At 42.1% G+C, this 20200-nt stretch overlaps 1 protein-coding gene and 1 pseudogene across 1 annotated transcript in view; both read left to right on the top strand.

The window, feature by feature from the left end:
* The window catches only part of SLC35F4 (solute carrier family 35 member F4), a 151630-nt gene that overhangs the window by 128040 nt on the left and 3390 nt on the right, over nucleotides 1-20200 (top strand). The window contains exons 3-6 of the mRNA XM_024567879.3: nucleotides 1346-1643; nucleotides 7038-7257; nucleotides 16244-16369; nucleotides 18425-18617. Coding sequence (XP_024423647.1) covers nucleotides 1346-1643; nucleotides 7038-7257; nucleotides 16244-16369; nucleotides 18425-18617 — 837 coding nt within the window. The remainder of the gene's footprint in view (nucleotides 1-1345; nucleotides 1644-7037; nucleotides 7258-16243; nucleotides 16370-18424; nucleotides 18618-20200) is intronic.
* Nucleotides 8587-9013, top strand: LOC112311501 (large ribosomal subunit protein uL24-like; annotated as a pseudogene).

Below are 20200 nucleotides of genomic sequence, written 5' to 3'. Positions count from 1 at the left end.
ATACCTGGGACCCAACTAGCTAACTAGCTCCTGGTAGTCTCCACAGGATTTGGTAGAGCAAATGAATAAAAGAATACCAATTTTCATCTGGAAGCCTAGGCCAGACAATTTAGTACTGTGTGTAAGTCTTGGGCCTCATGGAGTAATTGCTTTGTTCATCCGTTCTTGGTTTATATTCCCCCGAAGAAGAGTTTACTTTTAAGGCTTGCTGCCCCCCTTGCCAAATAATTATATCAGAAAGCCTATGCTGGGTGAATGTTTTTATCCCAGTGGGGCAGTCACTCCTGGCTCATTAAGCTGCACGAAAATATTCAGCAGGAGGGCCAGCAGGTTCTAGAGTGGTAAATTGAGAAACCCATCTACTACTACTTGCAATCTGTGGACTGCACCACAAGACACAAGACACAAAGACACAAGAGAATCTTGCAGATAAATTCTGCCTCCCTCCCCCCAGGATTCTACCACCTAAGATCTCAGCACAGGGACCACTTCTCCCATTTAACTTCCCAACATAAATTCATTGTGTTGAACTTGTTTTCCCTATCACAGGAGAAGGTCTTTTAGATTGTTACTTTTAGGGAGTTCTGACTATTTTAGTGTGAAAAAATATGCTACTAAATATTTTTAGTAAATGTAAAAATACAAAGTAGAACTCACTGTGCTCCTAGAACTACATTAAATAATAATTTGTCCTGAGGTGGGAAATGACTTTGTGTACTCAGGGCTTTTTCTCTTCTTGGGACACATTGTTTTTCAATTTAATAGTCGTCTTTGCTGCAGTTAAAAAAAAAACTCAGTGGAATTTATATTAAACAAATACTTATTTCTCACTTACTTTTCATGTCAGCAGACACAAGGCTGCTTTGGCTAAGTTCTGCTTGTTCTCCCACATTGACCACAAGAGCAGCAACTATTTGGGATTTAGTATTCTGGTGAAAAAGGAAGCACAAGAGAGCTGGTGGGGCCTTGTGAAGCCTCTTAAAGCTCTTCTGGGAGGTGGCATACTTTCATCTGCTCATGTTTGATTAGACAAAGCAGGTCATGTGGTCAAGGCCAAAGTCTTTTGGCCTTGAAATGTGCAATGCTCTTACAAGGAAGTGGGCAGGGTGTGCTGGGGAGCAGCACAGCATCCACCAAGTTCATGAACATTGTCATGGCCTGGATGGAAGATGAGATTCATACTGTACCTTGCAGACTAGAGATTCTGGAGAGAATGTGAGCCACAGTTATCAGTCTCTTCAAATGATGGTAGAAAAGAAAACCACTGGTGATTCTGCTGCCTGCCTCTCTGATTGCTGTTTCATAACTTGATTCCCACACATTTGTATTCCTGTCCTGTTTTCAGGGGATGATGGAACACAGACTCATCCTGAGAACAGCGGCCAAGAAAACAGAATCAAGGCTCGCTGCCTGTCCTGCACGTCCATGGTTCTGAAGGCTGTCTGGGGACTCTTGATCATCTTGTCAGTGTCATCGTCTTGGGTTGGAACCACCCAGATTGTAAAAATTACTTATAAGAACTTCTACTGTCCATTTTTCATGACTTGGTTTTCAACAAACTGGAACATTATGTTTTTCCCAGTCTACTATTCTGGTCATCTGGCCACTGCTCAAGAAAAGCAATCACCAATGAAAAAATTCAGGTAGGTTTTATATTAAAGGGCCAATAGGAGATGTTCTAAAATAACTTCATGCAAATGTGTATATTTTCCTCTCTTTGGAATATGAGTGTGGAGAGACGGGATCTAAGGTCAGGAATGAACACTAGGGAACAGAATATTTCCCCTCTAAAAAAAATCACTGAGTGTCTACAACAGACCAGGCACTGTACTGGTGCTTTTGTGTATCTTACCTTATTTAATTGTCACTTCTGGTAACACCCCCCCTTTTACAGTGGCATCATTATCCCTATTTTAGCATATTTAGAACAGATTTAGAAAGGTTAAATGACTTGTTCAAGGTCACATACTTATAAATAATGGCCACTAATTTCTATCCGGACCTATTTATCTCTGAAAGTCACAGTTTAAAAGAACACCCAGACTTCCAGTCAAGATGGAGGTGGAGGTAAATACACTTCACCTCCTCCCACAACCACAGACAGAATTACAACTACACCTCAGAACAAATGAAACTGTCAGAAAATCGAGCTGTATGGAAGTCCAACAACCAAGGATTTAAAGAAGACACATTCATCCAGACAGGTGCCTCTTCTACAATAGACCATGCTACTAAGACAGGCAGTCAAAGCAGCTGTACCTAATACACAGAAACAAACACAGGGAGGCTGCCAAATTGAGGAGACAAAGAAATATGGCCCAAATGAAAGAACAGAACAGAACCCCAGAAAAAGAACCAAATAGAAACAGAGATAACCAACCTATCAGATGCAGAGTTCAAAACACTGGTGATCAGGATGCTCAAAGAACTCACTGAGTATGGCAACAGTATAAAAAAGACCCAGGAAGAAATGAAGGCTACACTAAGTGAAATAAAGAAAAGTCTATAGGGAAATATCAGTGGAGGGGATGAAGCCAGGATGCAAATCAATGATTTGGAACATAAGGAAGAAATAAGCATTCAACCAAAAAAGCAAGAAGAAAAAAATAATCCTCCAAAATGAGGATAGTATAAAGTGCCTCCAGGACATATCCAAATGAACAAACATCCAAATCATAGGGATTCCAGAAGGAGAAGAGGAAGAGCAAGAAATTGAATACTTATTTGAAAAAATAATGAAAGAAAACTTCCCTAATTTGGAGAAGGGAATGGACATATAAGTCCAGGAAGTACAGAGAATCCCAAAGAAGTTGGACCCAAAGAGGACCACACCAAGACACATCATAATTAAAACAGCAAAGGTTAAAGATATAGAGAGAATCTTAAAAGAAGCAAGAGAAAAGCAGAGAGTTACTTACAAAGGACTTCCCGTAAGACTGTCAGCTGATTTCTCAAAAGAAACTTTGCAGGCAACACAGGACTGGCAAGAAGTATTCAAAGTGATAAAAAGCAAAGACCCACAACCTAGATTACTCTATCCAGCAAAGCCATCATTTAGAATTGAAGGGCAGAAAGAGTGCTTCCAAGACAAGACAAAGCTAAAGGACTTCATCATCACCAAGCCATTATCACAAGAAATGTTAAAGGGACTTATCTGAGAAAAAGAAGATCAAAACTATGAACATTAAAATGGCAACAAATTCACAACTATCAACAACTGAATTAAAAAAAATAAGCAAACAACCATTACAGGAACAGAATCATAGATACAGAGATCATTTGGAGGGTTATAAGTGGGGAGGGGGTAAATGGGAGAATGGGGGAAAAGGTGCTGGGATTAAGAAGCATAAATTGATAGGTATAAAATGGACAGGGGATGTTAAGTATAGGAAATGGAGAAGCCAATGAACTTATACGCATGATCCACCTACATGAACTAAGGGGCAGGGGGGATTGCTGGAAGGAAGGAGTGTACTGGGTGGAAGGGAGCAAAGAGGGGAACATAGGGACAACTATAATAACATAATCAATAAAATATATTTTTTAAAAAGAAAATTCACATAACCTAAAAAATAAAATAAAATAAAACAAAACACCCTGTGTTTCTAGCCCAGGGGGGGGGAAATACTATATTAATAAGATTAATTGTTAGAAAAACATTTGCTCAGTGTTGTGGACACTGTGGTGCCTAAGCAGATGGAATGACCTGATTCCCCGCAAAGGGAAGTTTGACCCTGGAATACTTTGAAAGGTGCTGTTCTTTGCTTTCTAGGAGCAATGGAGACTTGTCTGTTGGTTTGCAAGCCATGAACTTTTTGCAAGCCAAAAACCCAGAGCTGAGGAATAACTTCCAAGACAGTCACTCTGATCACCAAGAGAAAACAGTAGCCAGGGCCTCCGTGGATGGCAGTGGGAGAGGGACAGTCCTCTATGCTAGCTCATTGCTCCTCGGCCGAATGACAATTTGTCTTGCAGGAGCCCAAGTAACCTTTGTCTTGTCCCTGTCCTGAATGAAAAAAATGAATGACTATTATAATTGGTGCATTATAAGACTGTTCTTAAAAACTTAACAAATTGTAAAGGGTTTATCTTCAATTTTTTTTCTATCACCAGCTCAGAAATTCCTGGGAATGATAAAGTCACACTGTGAGCTCATTTTCCATGTGTGTCCATGAAAATTCAATTATAGTTAAAGGAAAAAAAACAACTTATAAATATGTTCTGGTTTGGGGAAAGAAAAAGCCTTATACCTGTTTGTGATTGTTAAAAACACTTTGTATTTGATGCCCATCAAAATAGGTGGGATCTTGAGGCATGAGGGCTTTTTAAATAATGACATTTGATAAATGATTGCAGAGGATGTGATGATCAGGCTGAAATTCTTGTTGGAAAATACCTGCGTGCACCCACGGCGGGGGTGTGCTACTGGGATGCTCCCGTGGTTGAGACACACGTGCTTCGGTACGGGAAGTGGTGACTCAGGACACCTCAGAGCAAGCCAAGCCAGCTTCATTGAAGACAACACATACAGGAGACGCTGCTGCTGACAGAAATGTTCTGGCGACACCTTCATCTTCACCATGTCTCTCAAGTCAGACTAACTCTGAATTTAGCAAAATCTGTGATTTGACAAGACACTTCCACCTGTTCGTGGAGGTAGAGTGAAGCTGATGATTTCTCACACCAAATCAAAGAGCTCTTATTGCCAAGCAGGAAGCATTGCCTTTGAAGGGAATATTCTCCAGGGCCTCCTCCGAATGAGAGGTAAACACACTCAGAAAATTCTGAAATCCTCCATCTTTTTTTCCCTCTAGACTCATTAACACTGTCTGCCAACAAGGCACTCCCCCAAGCTCTCAGGGCAGAAGAAAGGGAAGGTAAAGTTAATGTGTAAGACTGGAAACAGAATTTGTCCCATAGCGCCAAACCTTCTGACTAGTTTCTTCTTTTCTCTTAAATGGTATGAAAGCATTTCTAGTGTTTTTCTTATCAATGATCAGAGAAGAAATTCTTTAATCAGAAATGGGTTTGTTGTGGTTCTCCATAAATGTATATTTAAAAGGCATTTGGCCCTGGCCGGTGTGTCCCAGTTGGTTAGAGTATCGTCCCGTACACTGAAAGGCTGGGGGTTTGATTCTCAGTCAGGGTACACAACCAGGTTGCAGGTTCGATCCCCAGTCTGAACACATATAGGAGGCAACCAAAGAATATTCCTCACATTGATGGTTCTCTCTCTCTCTCTCTCTCTCCCCACCCCCACCTTGTTCTCTGTCTAAAATCAATAACCATATTTTTAAAAATTAAAAGGCATTTAGTAGTTGTAGATGTTAGGATTAACCTATAACTCTCAACTCTATCTCCTCCTGGCAGAGTCTCACAGAGCAGATCCATTGAAAATACAGAATATGGTGTGGTGATTGCTGTGGGCTGGGGGTATAAGGGGACTAAATGGTAATGAAAAACTACAATAAAGATTAAATTAAAAAAATAAAATACAGAACGTGTGCCCAAGATGTGCTGAGAGAAGAGCTGCTTGTTCCACGTGTGGCTCAGAACCCGAATATGCCAGTGGTTCCAGGGTTGGAGAGAGGCCCTCCACTTTCCTGTGGGGGTGAGCACGTGTAATTTCTGTTTTCTTTACAAAGGCTTTGCATTTGGGCCATTTAGACCCTTCTCTAAAGTTTTGTCTCTTTCAAGGTAAAGTTTACCTTTCGGAAGTCACATTTTCATTTTGTGAAAAATCCTCGTGGGTTGTCTCCCGCATGAAAGTAAACCACTACACATTTCCTCTGGGTGCAAATTCCATTTCTAACCTTCCTGGAATCTCTAGCTTGCAATTCCCAGCACTCTCAGCAACATGTTCTATGAGACTTGGCATTGAAGGTCATGCCCCTGTGCTTAGAACCTCACTGCTTTGTCACTCCCCTCTCCGTGAGGTCCTCCTGCTGCATGCACACAGGCGAGCGTCGCTAGAGAGTACTTTGTGTTACAATACTTTGAGCCACAATTATTTCTCTTCAGAAAATGCTGGAAGAGAAACTAGTACTAGTACCATCTAGAACCATGTAGATGTATTTCATTAGAAATGTGCAAACATTAGTAACCTGTTGCTTTGAACAAGATATTTACATTATTCTTGAACATTCAATGCCTGGCACATGGTAGTTGCCCAATAAATGCTTGAATGTTCATGGACAACTGAGTGAAGAAAACCAAGCTGAATTCTCTCAGTGGCAAGTCTGTTTTCAGTCTACAGTCAAATAAGCAGCTCTTCTATCACTTCCGTTATTGCCTGTCTGTATCCCCAGCACAAACATTTTGATTAAAATGACCCCTTGGGCTAAATAACCAGTTTAGTCAGAAATCAAACGAATCAACGATTTCACTGAGGTGACTATTTGTACACAATGAATCCAGATAACTTCTCTAAAATGACCAAATGTTTATATATAACAAGGTTATATCTTGTTGAATCTTGTATCTTTTTACTTTGTTTTTTTTGTCCTGCCTTAAAATGCTAAAGAAAAAAGAAATGAGTCAATAGGACAGATATGTTACACAGAGGTAGAGTGTCTCGGGAAGACTAGAGTCCCACACTTGTCTCTATGTGACTCTAGAGGCTGCAAGTTGTCTCTGGCCTGTTCACCCAGTAGCAGCCACGTTGGTCCTGCAGCACTCACCCATTGGGGAAGCATCTTCCCTCTTTCTTTTAATAGCTAGTAATTCCAGCAACCACACATTTCTGTATTTCTCTGGGCTTCTCCGAGAATGTTCAGCAGCAGAAGAATGGCTGCCCCAGTAACCTTGAGAGCAAATCGAGGCAGGAGAGGCCTAGCTCTGTGTCTAGGGAGAGGTGGGCTCTTTTCCAGGGAATCCTCTGTGGCCTGCAGGTGGCAGGACTGGGTTCAGTATGTTCCACAGATGACTGATGAGCCTTGAGTGTTTTGTGCTCTTGCCTGGACATGGGTGTCAGGGGTTAGACAACACAAGATGTGTTACAAACTGTACCTGACCGTTAACCTTTTTTTCTTTCCTAGGGAATGCAGTCGGATTTTTGGAGAAGATGGTCTGACGTTGAAGCTCTTTCTTAAAAGAACTGCTCCTTTCTCTATTCTATGGACTTTGACCAACTACCTGTATTTACTGGCTTTAAGGAAGCTGACAGCCACAGATGTCTCTGCTCTGTTCTGTTGTAACAAAGCCTTTGTCTTCTTGCTGTCGTGGATCGTCCTGAAAGACAGGTTCATGGGAGTGAGGGTAATGGCGCACTTGTTTCCATGTGTGAGGCCGCCCTTAATCATAAATCCGTGGCATCGGGAGAGCTGCCTTGTTCCACGGAGTTTCCATAAAGCTTTCCTATAGGTTCTGAGGACAAAGTGGCATTTGCAGGTAGATTAGGATGCCCACAACATTACAAATAATGAAAGGGTAGAGAGATTTCCATCGGGCAGTCAGCTGATTTCAACAGGAGGCACTAAAACAGGGAATATAAGATCTTTTTTTTAGAATTAATGGTGTGAACAACTTCTTCTGTCCTCAGGGAAGAAGGGCCTGAGAAAATTAGCCACAGGTTATGCTTTTTTTTTTTTCAATCAACATATGTTGGGACAACTCCCTCTTGTTCCCTCCTACCCAGAGATGGACTTAATATTGGGGTTAAGTAGGCAAGATAACCACACAGTAATTAAAGGCCCTGGTCATGTCACAATGCTGCTAAAAGTGTCTGTATATCCATGTGACTAATCTAGAAATGGAACCAAAAGCAACAACTTGTACTTTGGGGTGCAAACTAACTGAACTGCATTAAACTTCAACCAGCCACTTCAGTTCTGAGTTTATTCCTTTCAGAAGTAACTTGGACTTTTTAAATGTTTTTTGTATGTTCAGTCTATGTTAGATTGAAAGTCATGCAAATTTAAAGAGTCAGATCTCATTTACATAATCTGGCATGCCACCCTGATGATAACATTGAGGAGGTAATTCTTTAGAAGGAGGTCTAAATGAATAGCCTTCTCCCAGAAGATAAACATCACATAATTATTGTTCTCTGGAAGAGATGTCCAAGATGGCCATCAAAATGTTGCTCTTGTTGCAATGATTCCAGTGCCCTCTCCACCCTAAATGCTAAAGTTAATGTTTGTATTAAAAAGTTTATGATAATCATAACCCTGAGAGCTTTTTGAAAAAAGCCAATTAGCAAATTCTAGTTGTGTGTTGGGAGATGCTGCTCAGAAATTCCAGACTGAAGAGTGACATGAACAAGGAGTAGAAAGCTATGGAAGAAGGTCCAGATGGGAAACTCTGGGTCAGTCCATGATGTCACTGGAATACAGCCACACTCTCCACTAGCTTGTCTTAGATTTGACACCCAAAGGGCTGAGCATCATGTTTTACGCTGGTGCTGGCTGGTCACCATCAGGTACCCTGACAAGTCCTTGAGAGCAAGGACTTCCCTATATTTCTCACTGCTCCATTCAGGATGAGCTACATGATTTGTGGGGTGCAGCACAAAATGAAAGCACAGGGCCCCCATTAAAAATTATTAATAGCCCTTTTGTGGCCAAAGCTGAGGCACCAGTGATCAAAATGAAGTTCAATGCCTTTGTGACTTCTGACCGGAGCAAGAACCATAAAAGGCATTTCAATGTACCTTCCCACATTCGCAGGAAAATTATGTCTTCTCTTTCCAAAGAGCTGAGACAGAAGTACAATGTTCGATCCATGCCCATCCGGAAGGATGATGAAGTTCAGGTTGCACGAGGACATTACAAAGGGCAGCAAATTGGCAAAGGTTTACAGGAAGAAATACGTCATCTACACTGAACGAGTGCAGCGGGAGAAAGCTAATGGTACAACTGTTCGTGCGGGCACTCACCCCAGCAAGGTGGTCATCACTAGACTAAAGCTGGACAAAGACCGCAAAGAGACCCTTGAACGTAAAGCCACATCTCGCCAAGTAGGAAAGGAAAAGGGCAAATACAAGGAAGAAACAACTGAGAAGGTGCAGGAATAATGTAATTTTATGTGCAGCTTTAATTAAAAACATGAAATGAAAAAAAATTATTAATAATGTCAAGATGGCAACAGCAGAACATTAAACCAAGAATGGGGCCCTTCTAATCAGGGGCCCTAGACGTCTGGCCAGGTGATATGCCCGTGAATCCAACTGTGCCTCTACCTCTCTCAGAATAATTCAGGGGACAAAGAAGGGGCTCAGTAGATATTGGAGGATATAGTAAGTGAGCTCATGTTTATGAGATCATCCTCTTTCCATCTACCTCCCCCATGGTTGACCCATGAGAATCTGGAGGGCCTTATGAGAAGAGGGGGAAACAGAGGAGATTCCAGGCTTTTCTGCCCTCTCAGTGGCATCCGATTACCAAAAGGAGATCAATACATTGACTGTTAGATTGACCAGTGAGAAAATCAGCTGCATTAGAGTGAATGACTGCATCTAATACAGAACTTACTGATGCAAGGGGTCCTATCAAAAGAGGTTCAGTGTTTATTTGAAGTCTTTTAAGGAAAACCCCTCAACTATGTAATATATTTAAATTGTAGCATTAGGAAATCTGCCCAGAGGCTACAAACCATTGCCATTTTAAAATTGGTATCTGTAGTGGGTTGAAAGGTGACCCCCAATAGGTGTCTTAATGCCAAGAATCTGTGACTATGACCTTATTTGGAAAAATGGTCTTTGCTGACATAATTAATTTAAGGATCTTGTGAAGAGGGGATCATTCTAGATTATCTGGGTGGCCCCTAAATCCAAGAACAAGTATCCTTATAAGAGCACACATAGAACAGACACACAGAAGAGGAGGAGGCAACGAGACCACAAGGCAGAAACTGGAGCCCAGGAAAACCAGGGCAGCCACCAGAACCTGGAAGGGGCGAGGAACGTATTCTCTCCTAGTGCTGCTGTGGGAAGCGTGGCTCTGCTGGATTTAAACTTCTGGCCTCCAGAACTGTGAGAGAATACATTTCTGTTGTTTTTAGTCACCGAGTTTGTGGTCATTTGTCACAGTAGCCTCAGGGAACTACTACAGCATCTGTAGGAAAAATGTTAAGTAGCCAGTAAGTAATTGTTATAAGTATATTCATAAAGTAAGACATCTTAGATGGCAAAATGGGAAGCATAACTGTCAGGCACGGTGGTAGAAGTCAGATACTCTTCTTTTTAACTCATGGGAAAGGCTTCATTCTCACTGTGGAACATTGGGAGTGATTTCATGCCATGTTTCTGAAGAATGTCAAGGTGTAATTTTAATGATGCCAGTGATCAGCCCACGGAGTATGCAGAGCACCAGAACGGACTCAGCATTTTGCCTTTGGACAGTCAGCAGTTCTCGTCTTCCTGAGACGTACTGAGAGCATGTACAATTAGGTCATTTGAGAAGGTGAAGGAGGCACACAGAACCCTGACAACAGGAGTGCAGTTTCTATTGGCTCCATCCACAAATCACCCAGAGCCCAGCCTGTGAGGGCTGCCTCACTTGGACCTCTGTTTTTTAAGTAGTTAAAGTAGTCATCAGATTAAAATTAATATTTCTGACTGATTCTAAGGTTGCAGTAGTTTAGAAACAAATCATTGTTGGATTACAGGTCCATTTGCTTGACCCTAAGAATGAGCACATCTAAGATGAAATGTATGACTTCCCCACTTCTATGTTTTATGTCAAAATAACACCGTAGGCAGAAGGAAGGATGCCTTAGTTACAACATCAGTAAATATGGGTTTACCTGGAGTACTGGTTGACCATAATCATCACTATTCATATAAAAGGTAATTTTGTGTTATAAATAACTTCTTAATAGTTTGTTTCTTTGGACTATTGATTGACTTCTAGATGACAAGGAAATCTGTTATACATTTAGTTTTCTGTTATGAAATCATTTCAACCAATTTTCTGGCAAGCTTCAGTGTGTTAGCAAACTCTTCGATGAGTAGTCGTTTGCAGCCGAAATATGATCATCCCATGGAAATCAGTAAACTTCTTTAACAGATCCATTTTTTAAATTGCAAAGACGTTGGTGAGAATCCAGTTCTTGCCGCTTTGAAAATGGGTGTTTTCCCATCTCCAATATCTTGTCTTGTGGTGCTAGACTTTTTAAATTCATGAGAAGCAGAGAAACCACCTTAATTAAAAAAAAAAAAAAAAAAAGGTTTTCCTCAAAGAAAACAAGCCCCTGGCTGGGTTTTGTTTTGTTTTGTTTTTGTTTTACTATGTCACTGGTAGCTATTTCACTCCAATGAAAAGTAAACGTCAGACTAGGAAGTTAAAACTTTTTCTTTTGGATCTTGTCCTTCCCTTATTTTTTATATTATTAATTGAAATGTTTCGTCACTTTTTAAACATCCTTGAACATATGAAGAAAACTGGTGGGTGATGAATGGTTCAACAGACCCCAGTCTTCTTAGCAGATTTAGGAGATGAAATCATGTCCCTTTAGCTTGGCACCCACGTATTTTCTAGCTCTAATTGGGCCCCTATGCAGTTAACTTCCCAAACTGTGGCTCTTTTGGAGACTCTCCCACATCCACCAAGGACCCACCAGAGAATGTCAGTTACAGTGAATCTTTCATTGCTTCGCCTGCACGTCTCTGAATCCAAGCTGGGCTCAGAGCGCCCTACACCAGGACACTGGAGCCGTGCTGCTACTGATTTGTGCCAGTGTTACACGTTTAGATAGGATCCAAGATAACCTCTGGTTTCCATCTTGCCTTTGGTTGACATTCATGCAGTTACTGTTCGCTCAGGTGCTGTGCAGAATCCTCTGCCCCGAACCTTCATGGTTCCTGGAGGAGGCAGGACAGGATGGGTAGGGAGGCTCATCCTTTCAGCCCCCTCTTGGAAGAAGATTGATTTATGAATACGGGAGAAGAAAGCTGAGTTGTAATGACTCCGATTTTATGTCCACCAGGAATCCATAGCCCCTTTAACTCAGGTGTAGTCAATAGGTCCACTCTGTCCACTCCCATACACTCTTCAGTCTTCCCTTCTGGCATTTCTCTTCCTCTTTTTCAACTTAGTCTCCCATTGGGACAACTTTCAGATGGATTTTATTCATATGAAAATAAATGTGTGTATGTGGTAGGAGTTAGCGAGGTGGGAATCTTGGTTTGGGGGTCTGCACCCCTTGTGTTAGACCAGTTCTCGGGAGCCACCCTTCACCGCTCCCGCACACACGGTGTCTGGACAGCTACAGACTGGCCACCTCTTGCATTTCTCTCACTTCAAATCTTGACCAATTTCACTGGGTCTGAGTAAAACAAATGGTTCTTCTTTATGAAACCTTAAATGTAACAGGTAAACATGTTTTAGAATTTCATATAGCCATGGTTCCTTGAAAACAGACTTTATCTAAATGTATTCAGAGGGAATAGGATGATCATAGGAGCAGGTCTCATTGGCCAACCCACTAATGAGTGTCCCACTTTCAGCTGCTGTCCCTTATTCTTGAATTTGAGTACATCCTGCTGGCAGTGTAGCTTCAAGGCTTTCCACTTCAGAGGCTGCGGTAGGCTTAAGACTTGAGGTTCCAGTGTGAATCAGTAGAGCTCCTCCACGCTCCACTCAGTTTCAGAAAGAGAGCTGACCACAGGCAAATTAAGTAAGATGTTGGGAGTTACAAATAGAAATACAAGCAATTAAAGGTTCATTTCAATGCCCTGAACCCTAGAAGAACTGATATTGCTCTGCAAATAAATATTCTGGAAATCATTTGTCAAGGAGAAACACAGCAAATGTAATGAGACTGGAAACCCTCATGGAGATCCAGAAAAAGGCCGAACCCTTGTGATTTTTGAGAGCCTGAGTCCAAAGAGGAGGTAGTGGGGATGTAAGAAAACAAACACAGCCAAAAGTCACTTCTCTAGCCTTTATCTGTACAAACTAATTGTTTGAGAGGTGAAAGAAGCCTGGTTTTCATGCAGGGTCACGGGTGGCCCACAGCACAGTGATATCACCTCTCTGGCCTTTGGGCTTCAGGAACAGGCTCAAACATCCTCATGGTCCCTCCAATTGGCCCAGAAAGTTGATGTGGAGGCTCTCAGAGGGGGCTGAGCCTGAAGAGGAAGGTAGCTGTCTTGGGAGGTGATGTTGCTCAAGTGGCATGCTGGGATGATGGGGTCACGCCATGATGGGAGAGGACCCAGAGGGTCAGACAGTTAACAGTGAGGTTTTGTCAGTTCTGTGGCCACTGTGGTTACTAATCCTCTCACGCCAAACAGACTCAAGTGATGGTGCTGGTGGGATTTCTGTCGTACTTAGACACCTCTTCTTGGTGAAGGGGCTGGACCGGGAATAGGCTGTGCGGAGGGCCAAGTTTCTCTGAAGCTGAGCAAGTGGCACCAGGAGATGGTGCATTTTCGGCACAGGAGCCGTGCCTGTGCAAACTGAAGTGCTCAGAAACATTTTTGTGGTTTCGCCGCGTGGGCGTGAATTTATGACACAATAGTTAAGCACTTTGACACAATAGTTAAGCCACTGTTCCTGCAGGCACAGTTCCACTGTCCTGAGCCCAAGAAGAGTCGTTTTGTGTTTTTCTGTTAAGAAGAACAAACTATTAATCCTTCCTTAATGACTGGTTAACTCTGAAAATGCACATGACTCAGATCTGTGCTTGCGTTGCTTGTTCTCGGGAAATCTGAAGAGTATTTACTCGGTAATGAGCTGATGGAGCCAAGCCGGGCCACCCTGGGACCATCCAAATGACCACACCCCAGGGGACTTCCATGTAACATTTTCCTGCATTTTCTAGAGTAGCCGAGATCCCTTCCATTAGTTCCAATGGTGGGAATAAGAAGCATATTGAAAATTTCTTAAAACATGGCCATAGAGAACTTATTCTATCAGGTAGTTGTGAAATTTAAATTAAAACAGAAAATAATTTAACTTATCTTTCTCCCCAGGAAACCTATATAAACCTATAAATTATTAACCTATAAACCACTGTTCATATCATAGAGAAGAATTTTTTCTAACATCTCAAATATTCAGATTTTCAAGCTTTTAGAACTTAACTAACAGCGTTGTCTGACCCCCTGAAGAGAAAAATGCTTCTCTCCATGAAGGCAATTGAAAGAGACACTGCTGTAAGTGATTTGTCAATTTAAGTCATCCAGGCCAATATTTTCACAAGCACTTGAATATAAAATGTAACAGACATTTTAAAGAGGCCCATTAAGGTTCTAACTTGGAATTGCTATAAACTTATGTAATCTTTGTCCATGTCTAATTCCTATCTTGAGAAAACTTATAATATAATATTATGCATATACATTTTTACTAATGGGTGACTCAGGAAAAGAACAGTTCCCAACTAGGGTCAGGTCCTGGGGAATGATAATTTTAAATATTCATCCTTTTCTAGACAGTGATTTTGTTTGTTGCTTTTTTGTTTGTTTGTATGGGCTGTTTGTTTTCATAATTCCCTAGACCCAGAATCATATAATATAGAAACTTAAAATAATTAAAAATATGAAACAGCACATTATGTTAAAGATCATTAGGACTAACATTGTGTTCTTTTAACCCGGTTGTATTTATTTTTTCCAAGAAAATACAATTGGTGCTTGGCCCAAAACAAACAACCCACAAATATTAATTCAAATTTATTACGCTACAAGTTCAGTCTTATGAGGGAGATCTCTGTGTGCACCTGCATACTTTAACCCATGGACGTTATTTAAACACAAAAACAAATCAGAAAATGCAAGGGTCTCATGTTCCTTTGCATTGTCTGAAATCAGACTGCCCAAAGAATTGCTGCAAATCTCTGGCTGAACTATAAATCCACAAATCAAAGAAAATGATAGCCCTCACAGAATTTCCAGGTCTAGATAACCCCCTCACCATGTTTATTTATGAATCTATTACTTCTTGTTTGGAAAATTTCCTTGACACCTCATGGTGTGTGTATTAAATTCTATTCCCTGCAGTCTGAGGCACAGTCTAACTAGAACACACGCCTGGCAGCTTCGGAGAATGTGATATTCACTCGGCAAGAGAAACGCCTCCCATCAAGCAGCCTCCCGGATCACATGTTATGAAGACAGTTTTTCACTGCTGACATGTCAGCGTCTGTTCTCAAGTTCTCCTGCTGTTTTCCATAAAGGGTGCTTTAGTATGGAGCTGCCTCTGAAACCAACTGTGCGCTTGCTTTTGGTGGTTATTAACAAAAGAATTGCTTTAGCAGCATCTAAATTATGTGTCATCATTATCGTGCACTGCATACAGTTACTTGTTAAAGATCTGCATTTTGTTGTAATAAATAATTCACTAAAATCGTTCAGAGGGGCAAAACAACCCATGTGAAAAAGTTATCTACAGAGGAATTGATTTACTTGGGAATACTCAGAACTGAAGCTTAACAAAGTTAATTGCCACATATGTCTAAATTGTTCACAAAGTTGCATCTTGGTTTTAAAGTCGGTGAGGCAACTTTGAAATGTCTGAATCCCTCTAGGTGAAGAAAGTTAAAGAAACAGCTGTGAATCAGCATTCACAAAGGGGTCAACTCTGGTTTTAAACACACCAAGCATCATATCAACTTAAAGTCGACCATTATGATTGCAATCAAATTATGAACATTTCACTCTATGCGATTCATGTTCTAGAATAAGGAAATAAAACTATCTTTCTGTGGCTTAATTTACATGAAAACAAAAGGAAGAACTGGCCTCCATTTGACATTCCAAGTGGCGGTGCAACTTGCCCCTTATAAATTATTGTGAGATTACCCACTTTCTTTTTACCCCTTGCCCTAAGTGTTGCCTCTTAGCTGCATCGATATAAAGTCTCCCTAATCAAGTTCTGGTTGTGTGGAGGTCTTCACCAACATGCATCAATCCAAGGAGCCGATTAAAATGTATGCTAAATGTTTGAAGAAAAGGAATACAGTATAGATGAAAAGGCTGAGAACTGACTTCCTATTAACTGTAGTTCACCAATATGGGTAAAAATCTCTACGAAGTTGAACTAAAAAATTAAGCTAGAATCATTAGTCCTTGATTTGAATGTGAGCAGCTTTTATATTCTCCGCCTGGCTGTCTCATGAGTATATGATTCCTTGTTAATACAGATCCTTCTACAATTGAACCGCCGTGTACAGAGGCAATTGGGTTTGAGGGAGCAGCTTTCATGAAGTCTTCTTGCTTGCTCAGGGATATGGAGTCATCAGGTTTGTGTTTCATTTTTTGTTTGTTTGTTTTCTTATTTCTTTGCATTCTATTCGACAGATAGTTGCCACAATAATGGCAATTACGGGCATCGTCATGATGGCTTATGCGGATAATTTCCACGCGGACTCCATCATAGGAGTGGCATTTGCGGTGGGCTCAGCCTCTACATCTGCGTTATACAAGGTATGCCATGCGCTTTCTTATGCAGTCAATTGTCGTTTGTAGCTTAGACTTAAATAATAAAGGGCGGGCAGAGAAGCTCTTGGCTAGGAAAAAATAAAGATGGTTACTGTTTAACCATCTTATTAAGCACATTTACCGAGTGCTTGCTATGTGCTGGGCACCTGGCAGAAAACTGTTATTATACCCTCATAAGACATAGGTGCTTATCCCCGATTTCAAAGAGGGATCTGGGTTTGAGGAAGCACTTAGCAACTTCCATGAAGTGTTCAATTGTTTGCTCTGGAATATGGAGACATCAAATTTTTTTTATATTTTTGCATTTGGTGTGTTAATATTGTTGGAATGACTGAGGAGGACACTGAGGCTTTGAAACATTAAATACCTTGCCCAAGGCCATACAACCAAGAAGTGATAGAGCCAAGATAAAATGTGGACTGGCCAAGTCCAAAGCCCTTGCTCCATGGCCCCACCCCTCCTGCATCATCAATCAGTTGTAGCAGAGGCTGAGAACAACCTCTCCCCTCTTTATGTTTCTTTAATTGAACTACCTGTGGTCATTATCTTAACTCCAATTGAGGTGTTAAAAATAATAAGCAAGCTGTCATTTGAGAGGTTACCTTTTACTACATATTAACTCTGTGCCACAGAAGTCCATGTTATTAGCAAAATGAAGAGTCTCTCTTCCTCTCTGAAGGATACTCCTGGCCTGCACTATGTACTCACCGTTCTTTCTCTCCTGGAACTGCTGTCATCAATGAAAATTCTATTCAGTCATTGCTCTTAACTTCAGAAGTGAGGACTAAGAGAGCATATCTAAAAGGTTATGCCCCCAAAGCTCCACATTTCAGAGCCAACTTTATGGATGTAGCTGAAGGACTATTCCACTTTCATCTCTCTCGGTGTTGGAATGAGAAAATTCTCTCTGAAAGGCAGAAAATGCCCTTTGCCTCTTTCCTGGATGCCTGTTCTGGTTATTCGCCAGCACTGCGGCTCAGAGGACACTGAGTCTATTTCCATACTGACATTTCCTGGCCCACTGATTCTGTGTGACAAGCTTGACAAGTGTTCACTCAGTCGCCATTAGTGTCTAACCTGCCCCCAACTGAGACTCCACTGAGATGTCTGACGTGACCAAAGACTAGCATGTGACCAGGGTCTCTTGATTAAGTCTCTCAAAAGAAAAAATAATAATAAGTCCGGTGGAAATTAAAAGCAATACCTGGCATTGCTGTGCGACCAGGACGGCCATCCAGTAGACAGGATTCTAATGACCATGGCACGAATGGCTTCGTTATGGGAGTGGGAATATTTGCCGACATGCACAGAATCCTGTGTGCACCACAGGGAAAGTCTGCTTCGTTCCCCATTGTTTGAGGACTTGTGCAGGAAGCAGAGGGGTTAAAAAAAACCAAGATATAGGGTCCAGAGTCCTGGCTCCTCCCCTGTCTGATGTGCGATGCTAGGTTAGCCATTCACGCCTTCTTGCCACCTTTCTCTGTCCACATATTTATAACCCAGAGAAAAAGACTTTTAATCTGAAGAATAAACAGTGTTCGTGAAAATATTTTAAGCTCTGAGAGAAAAGTACTTATAAATCCAAGGCATCATTATTATTTATCTCAACACATAATGACAGGCTCTCCCTGTCCAATAGGGTTTTCAGTATCTGTCAAAACCAGAGTGAAATGAATCCCATGCTTGAAGGGAAGAGTTGACAGCATCTCAATCTAGAAGATTTTTCTGGGTTTCTCTGCTTTTATTTATGATTCACCCTCCACCACCACCCTGGGCATGGTGCTCAGCACCTGTGCAGTGCCCCGCGGTTTGCACCACCATAAGGAGTTTGTTCAATGGCACTTGCTGTTTCACATGAAGGCTACAGGGCATTTTGGCTCCTTATCTCAACACCACATTGGATGCCATGGAGGCGGCAGGTACGGAGATGTGGAGGATAAACACCGGGCCAGTTAGCTCCCGGTGCAGGTAGATAGCGCTCACCTTTCTGCTGCAGCAAAGTCTCCCACTGTGCGGCTTAAGAGTTTCTTCCCATTGCAGGTTTTGTTTAAGATGTTTCTCGGAAGTGCCAACTTCGGTGAAGCGGCACACTTTGTCTCCACGGTGGGTTTCTTCAACTTAATCTTCATCTCCTTCACCCCTGTCATCCTGTATTTCACCAAGGTGGAGCACTGGTCCTCCTTTGCAGCCCTGCCCTGGGGCTGTCTCTGTGGGATGGCAGGGCTGTGGCTGGGTAAGTGACCCCAGATTTTGCCTTCCATTCCCTATGTCACTTAAGTTTCCTTGGATAGTGAAATCATCGTATTAGATTATTTCCTTGGGTACCTCTCTCCTCTATTTCCCAAACTTACCTAAGGTCGGTTCATGTTATTGAATTTGGAAGGTTCTTTGCAGGCTATTGCTTGATTAGATCAGAGCTCTCCAACTGGTATGCCTCCTAGGGGTTAAAGTGAGCTGGAGGTCCAGACCGCTCCAATCACCCCGGGTCTGCAAGCAGCCTCGTCCATCCTTCGTGCTATACTGTATGATGTTATTGGGTTCCCAGGGTGCCACGGGGCATCGGGCCGATGGAGAGAGGGACACTCTTACTCAAGGAACTCAAAGTGGTTCAAAGTGGCTAGAGCACTGAGTATAGAAGCAGTGGGGAGGAAGAAGAAGACATTCGGGAGGGTAGCCAGTCATGAAGGACCTGAAAAGCCACATTGACAGGGTTGAATTTACTTATTTATTTTTTAATATTTTACTTACTTATTTCTAGAGAGGGGAAGGGAGGGAGGGAGGGAGACCTCAATGTGTGGTTGCTTCTCGCATGCCCCCTACTGGGGACTTGGACCACAACCCAGGCATGTGCCCTAGACTGGGAATCAAACCAGCGACCCTTTGGTTTGCAGGCTGGTGCTAAATCCACTAAGCCACACCATCCAGGTCACGGGTTTGAATTTAAAATTCACTTACTGTTTAATTGAATTTATTGGGGTGACATTGGTTCACAAAACCATACAGGTCTCAAGTGCACAACTCAATAAAACATCATTCGCATGCTGCATTGTGTGCCTGTCACTCCAAGCAAAGTCTCTTTCCGTCCCCATCCCCCCCCTGCTGCCCCCCCGCCACGTCCCTCTGGCTATCTCCACACTGTCGTCTGTGTCTATGTGTCACGCATATGTTTTGGGTTAATCTCTTCACTTTCTTTCATCTCTGACAGCTGTCAGTCTGGTCCATGTATCATGCCTGTTTCTATTTTGTTTGTTGGTTTATTTTGTTCATTAGATTCCTCTTATAGGTGAGATCATATACAATCCACTTACTAATGTCTCAGCAGAGAGGTGACAGGCTCAAATCTGCATTTTAAACAGCCCGCTCTAGCTGTGTACAGAGCACGAACGTGAGATAGCAAGCCCTCACTAAGCAAGGCTACGAAGCAGACCTGGGCTTGGTGGCTCGGCCAAGTAGGCTGTGCCTGGTCGATGACCAAGAAAAAGTCGCCTGGACTCTTTTTAATATTTTTTCTCCCAACTCCCTGTAACTCTGAGGCTGCCTGCCTCACCAGGGACCTCCCACTTTCAGGCTGTGTCCCTGCTATAACTTGACATGAGAGGCACCTGAAAATTAACAAGTGTGCTCTTCTCTGGCCCAGCAAACACCCCCACCCAGTGACCAGTGTCTCTTTCCTCAGAATCAAATCCTTTTCATGCTGCTTCTCTTTCCTCACACCACCTAAGACAGCCCCCTCTGCCAGCTCCACATTTACCCACAAGACTCGACCTACAAGACATCTGCCAACCCTCACTTGACTTTCTTTATCAAGGGGCCATA

This window comes from Desmodus rotundus, chromosome 7 (assembly GCF_022682495.2).
Source record: "Desmodus rotundus isolate HL8 chromosome 7, HLdesRot8A.1, whole genome shotgun sequence".
Lineage (NCBI taxonomy): Eukaryota > Metazoa > Chordata > Mammalia > Chiroptera > Phyllostomidae > Desmodus > Desmodus rotundus.
The sequence above is the reverse complement of the archived record's forward strand: the minus strand, read 5'-3'. Positions and strand labels throughout refer to the sequence as shown.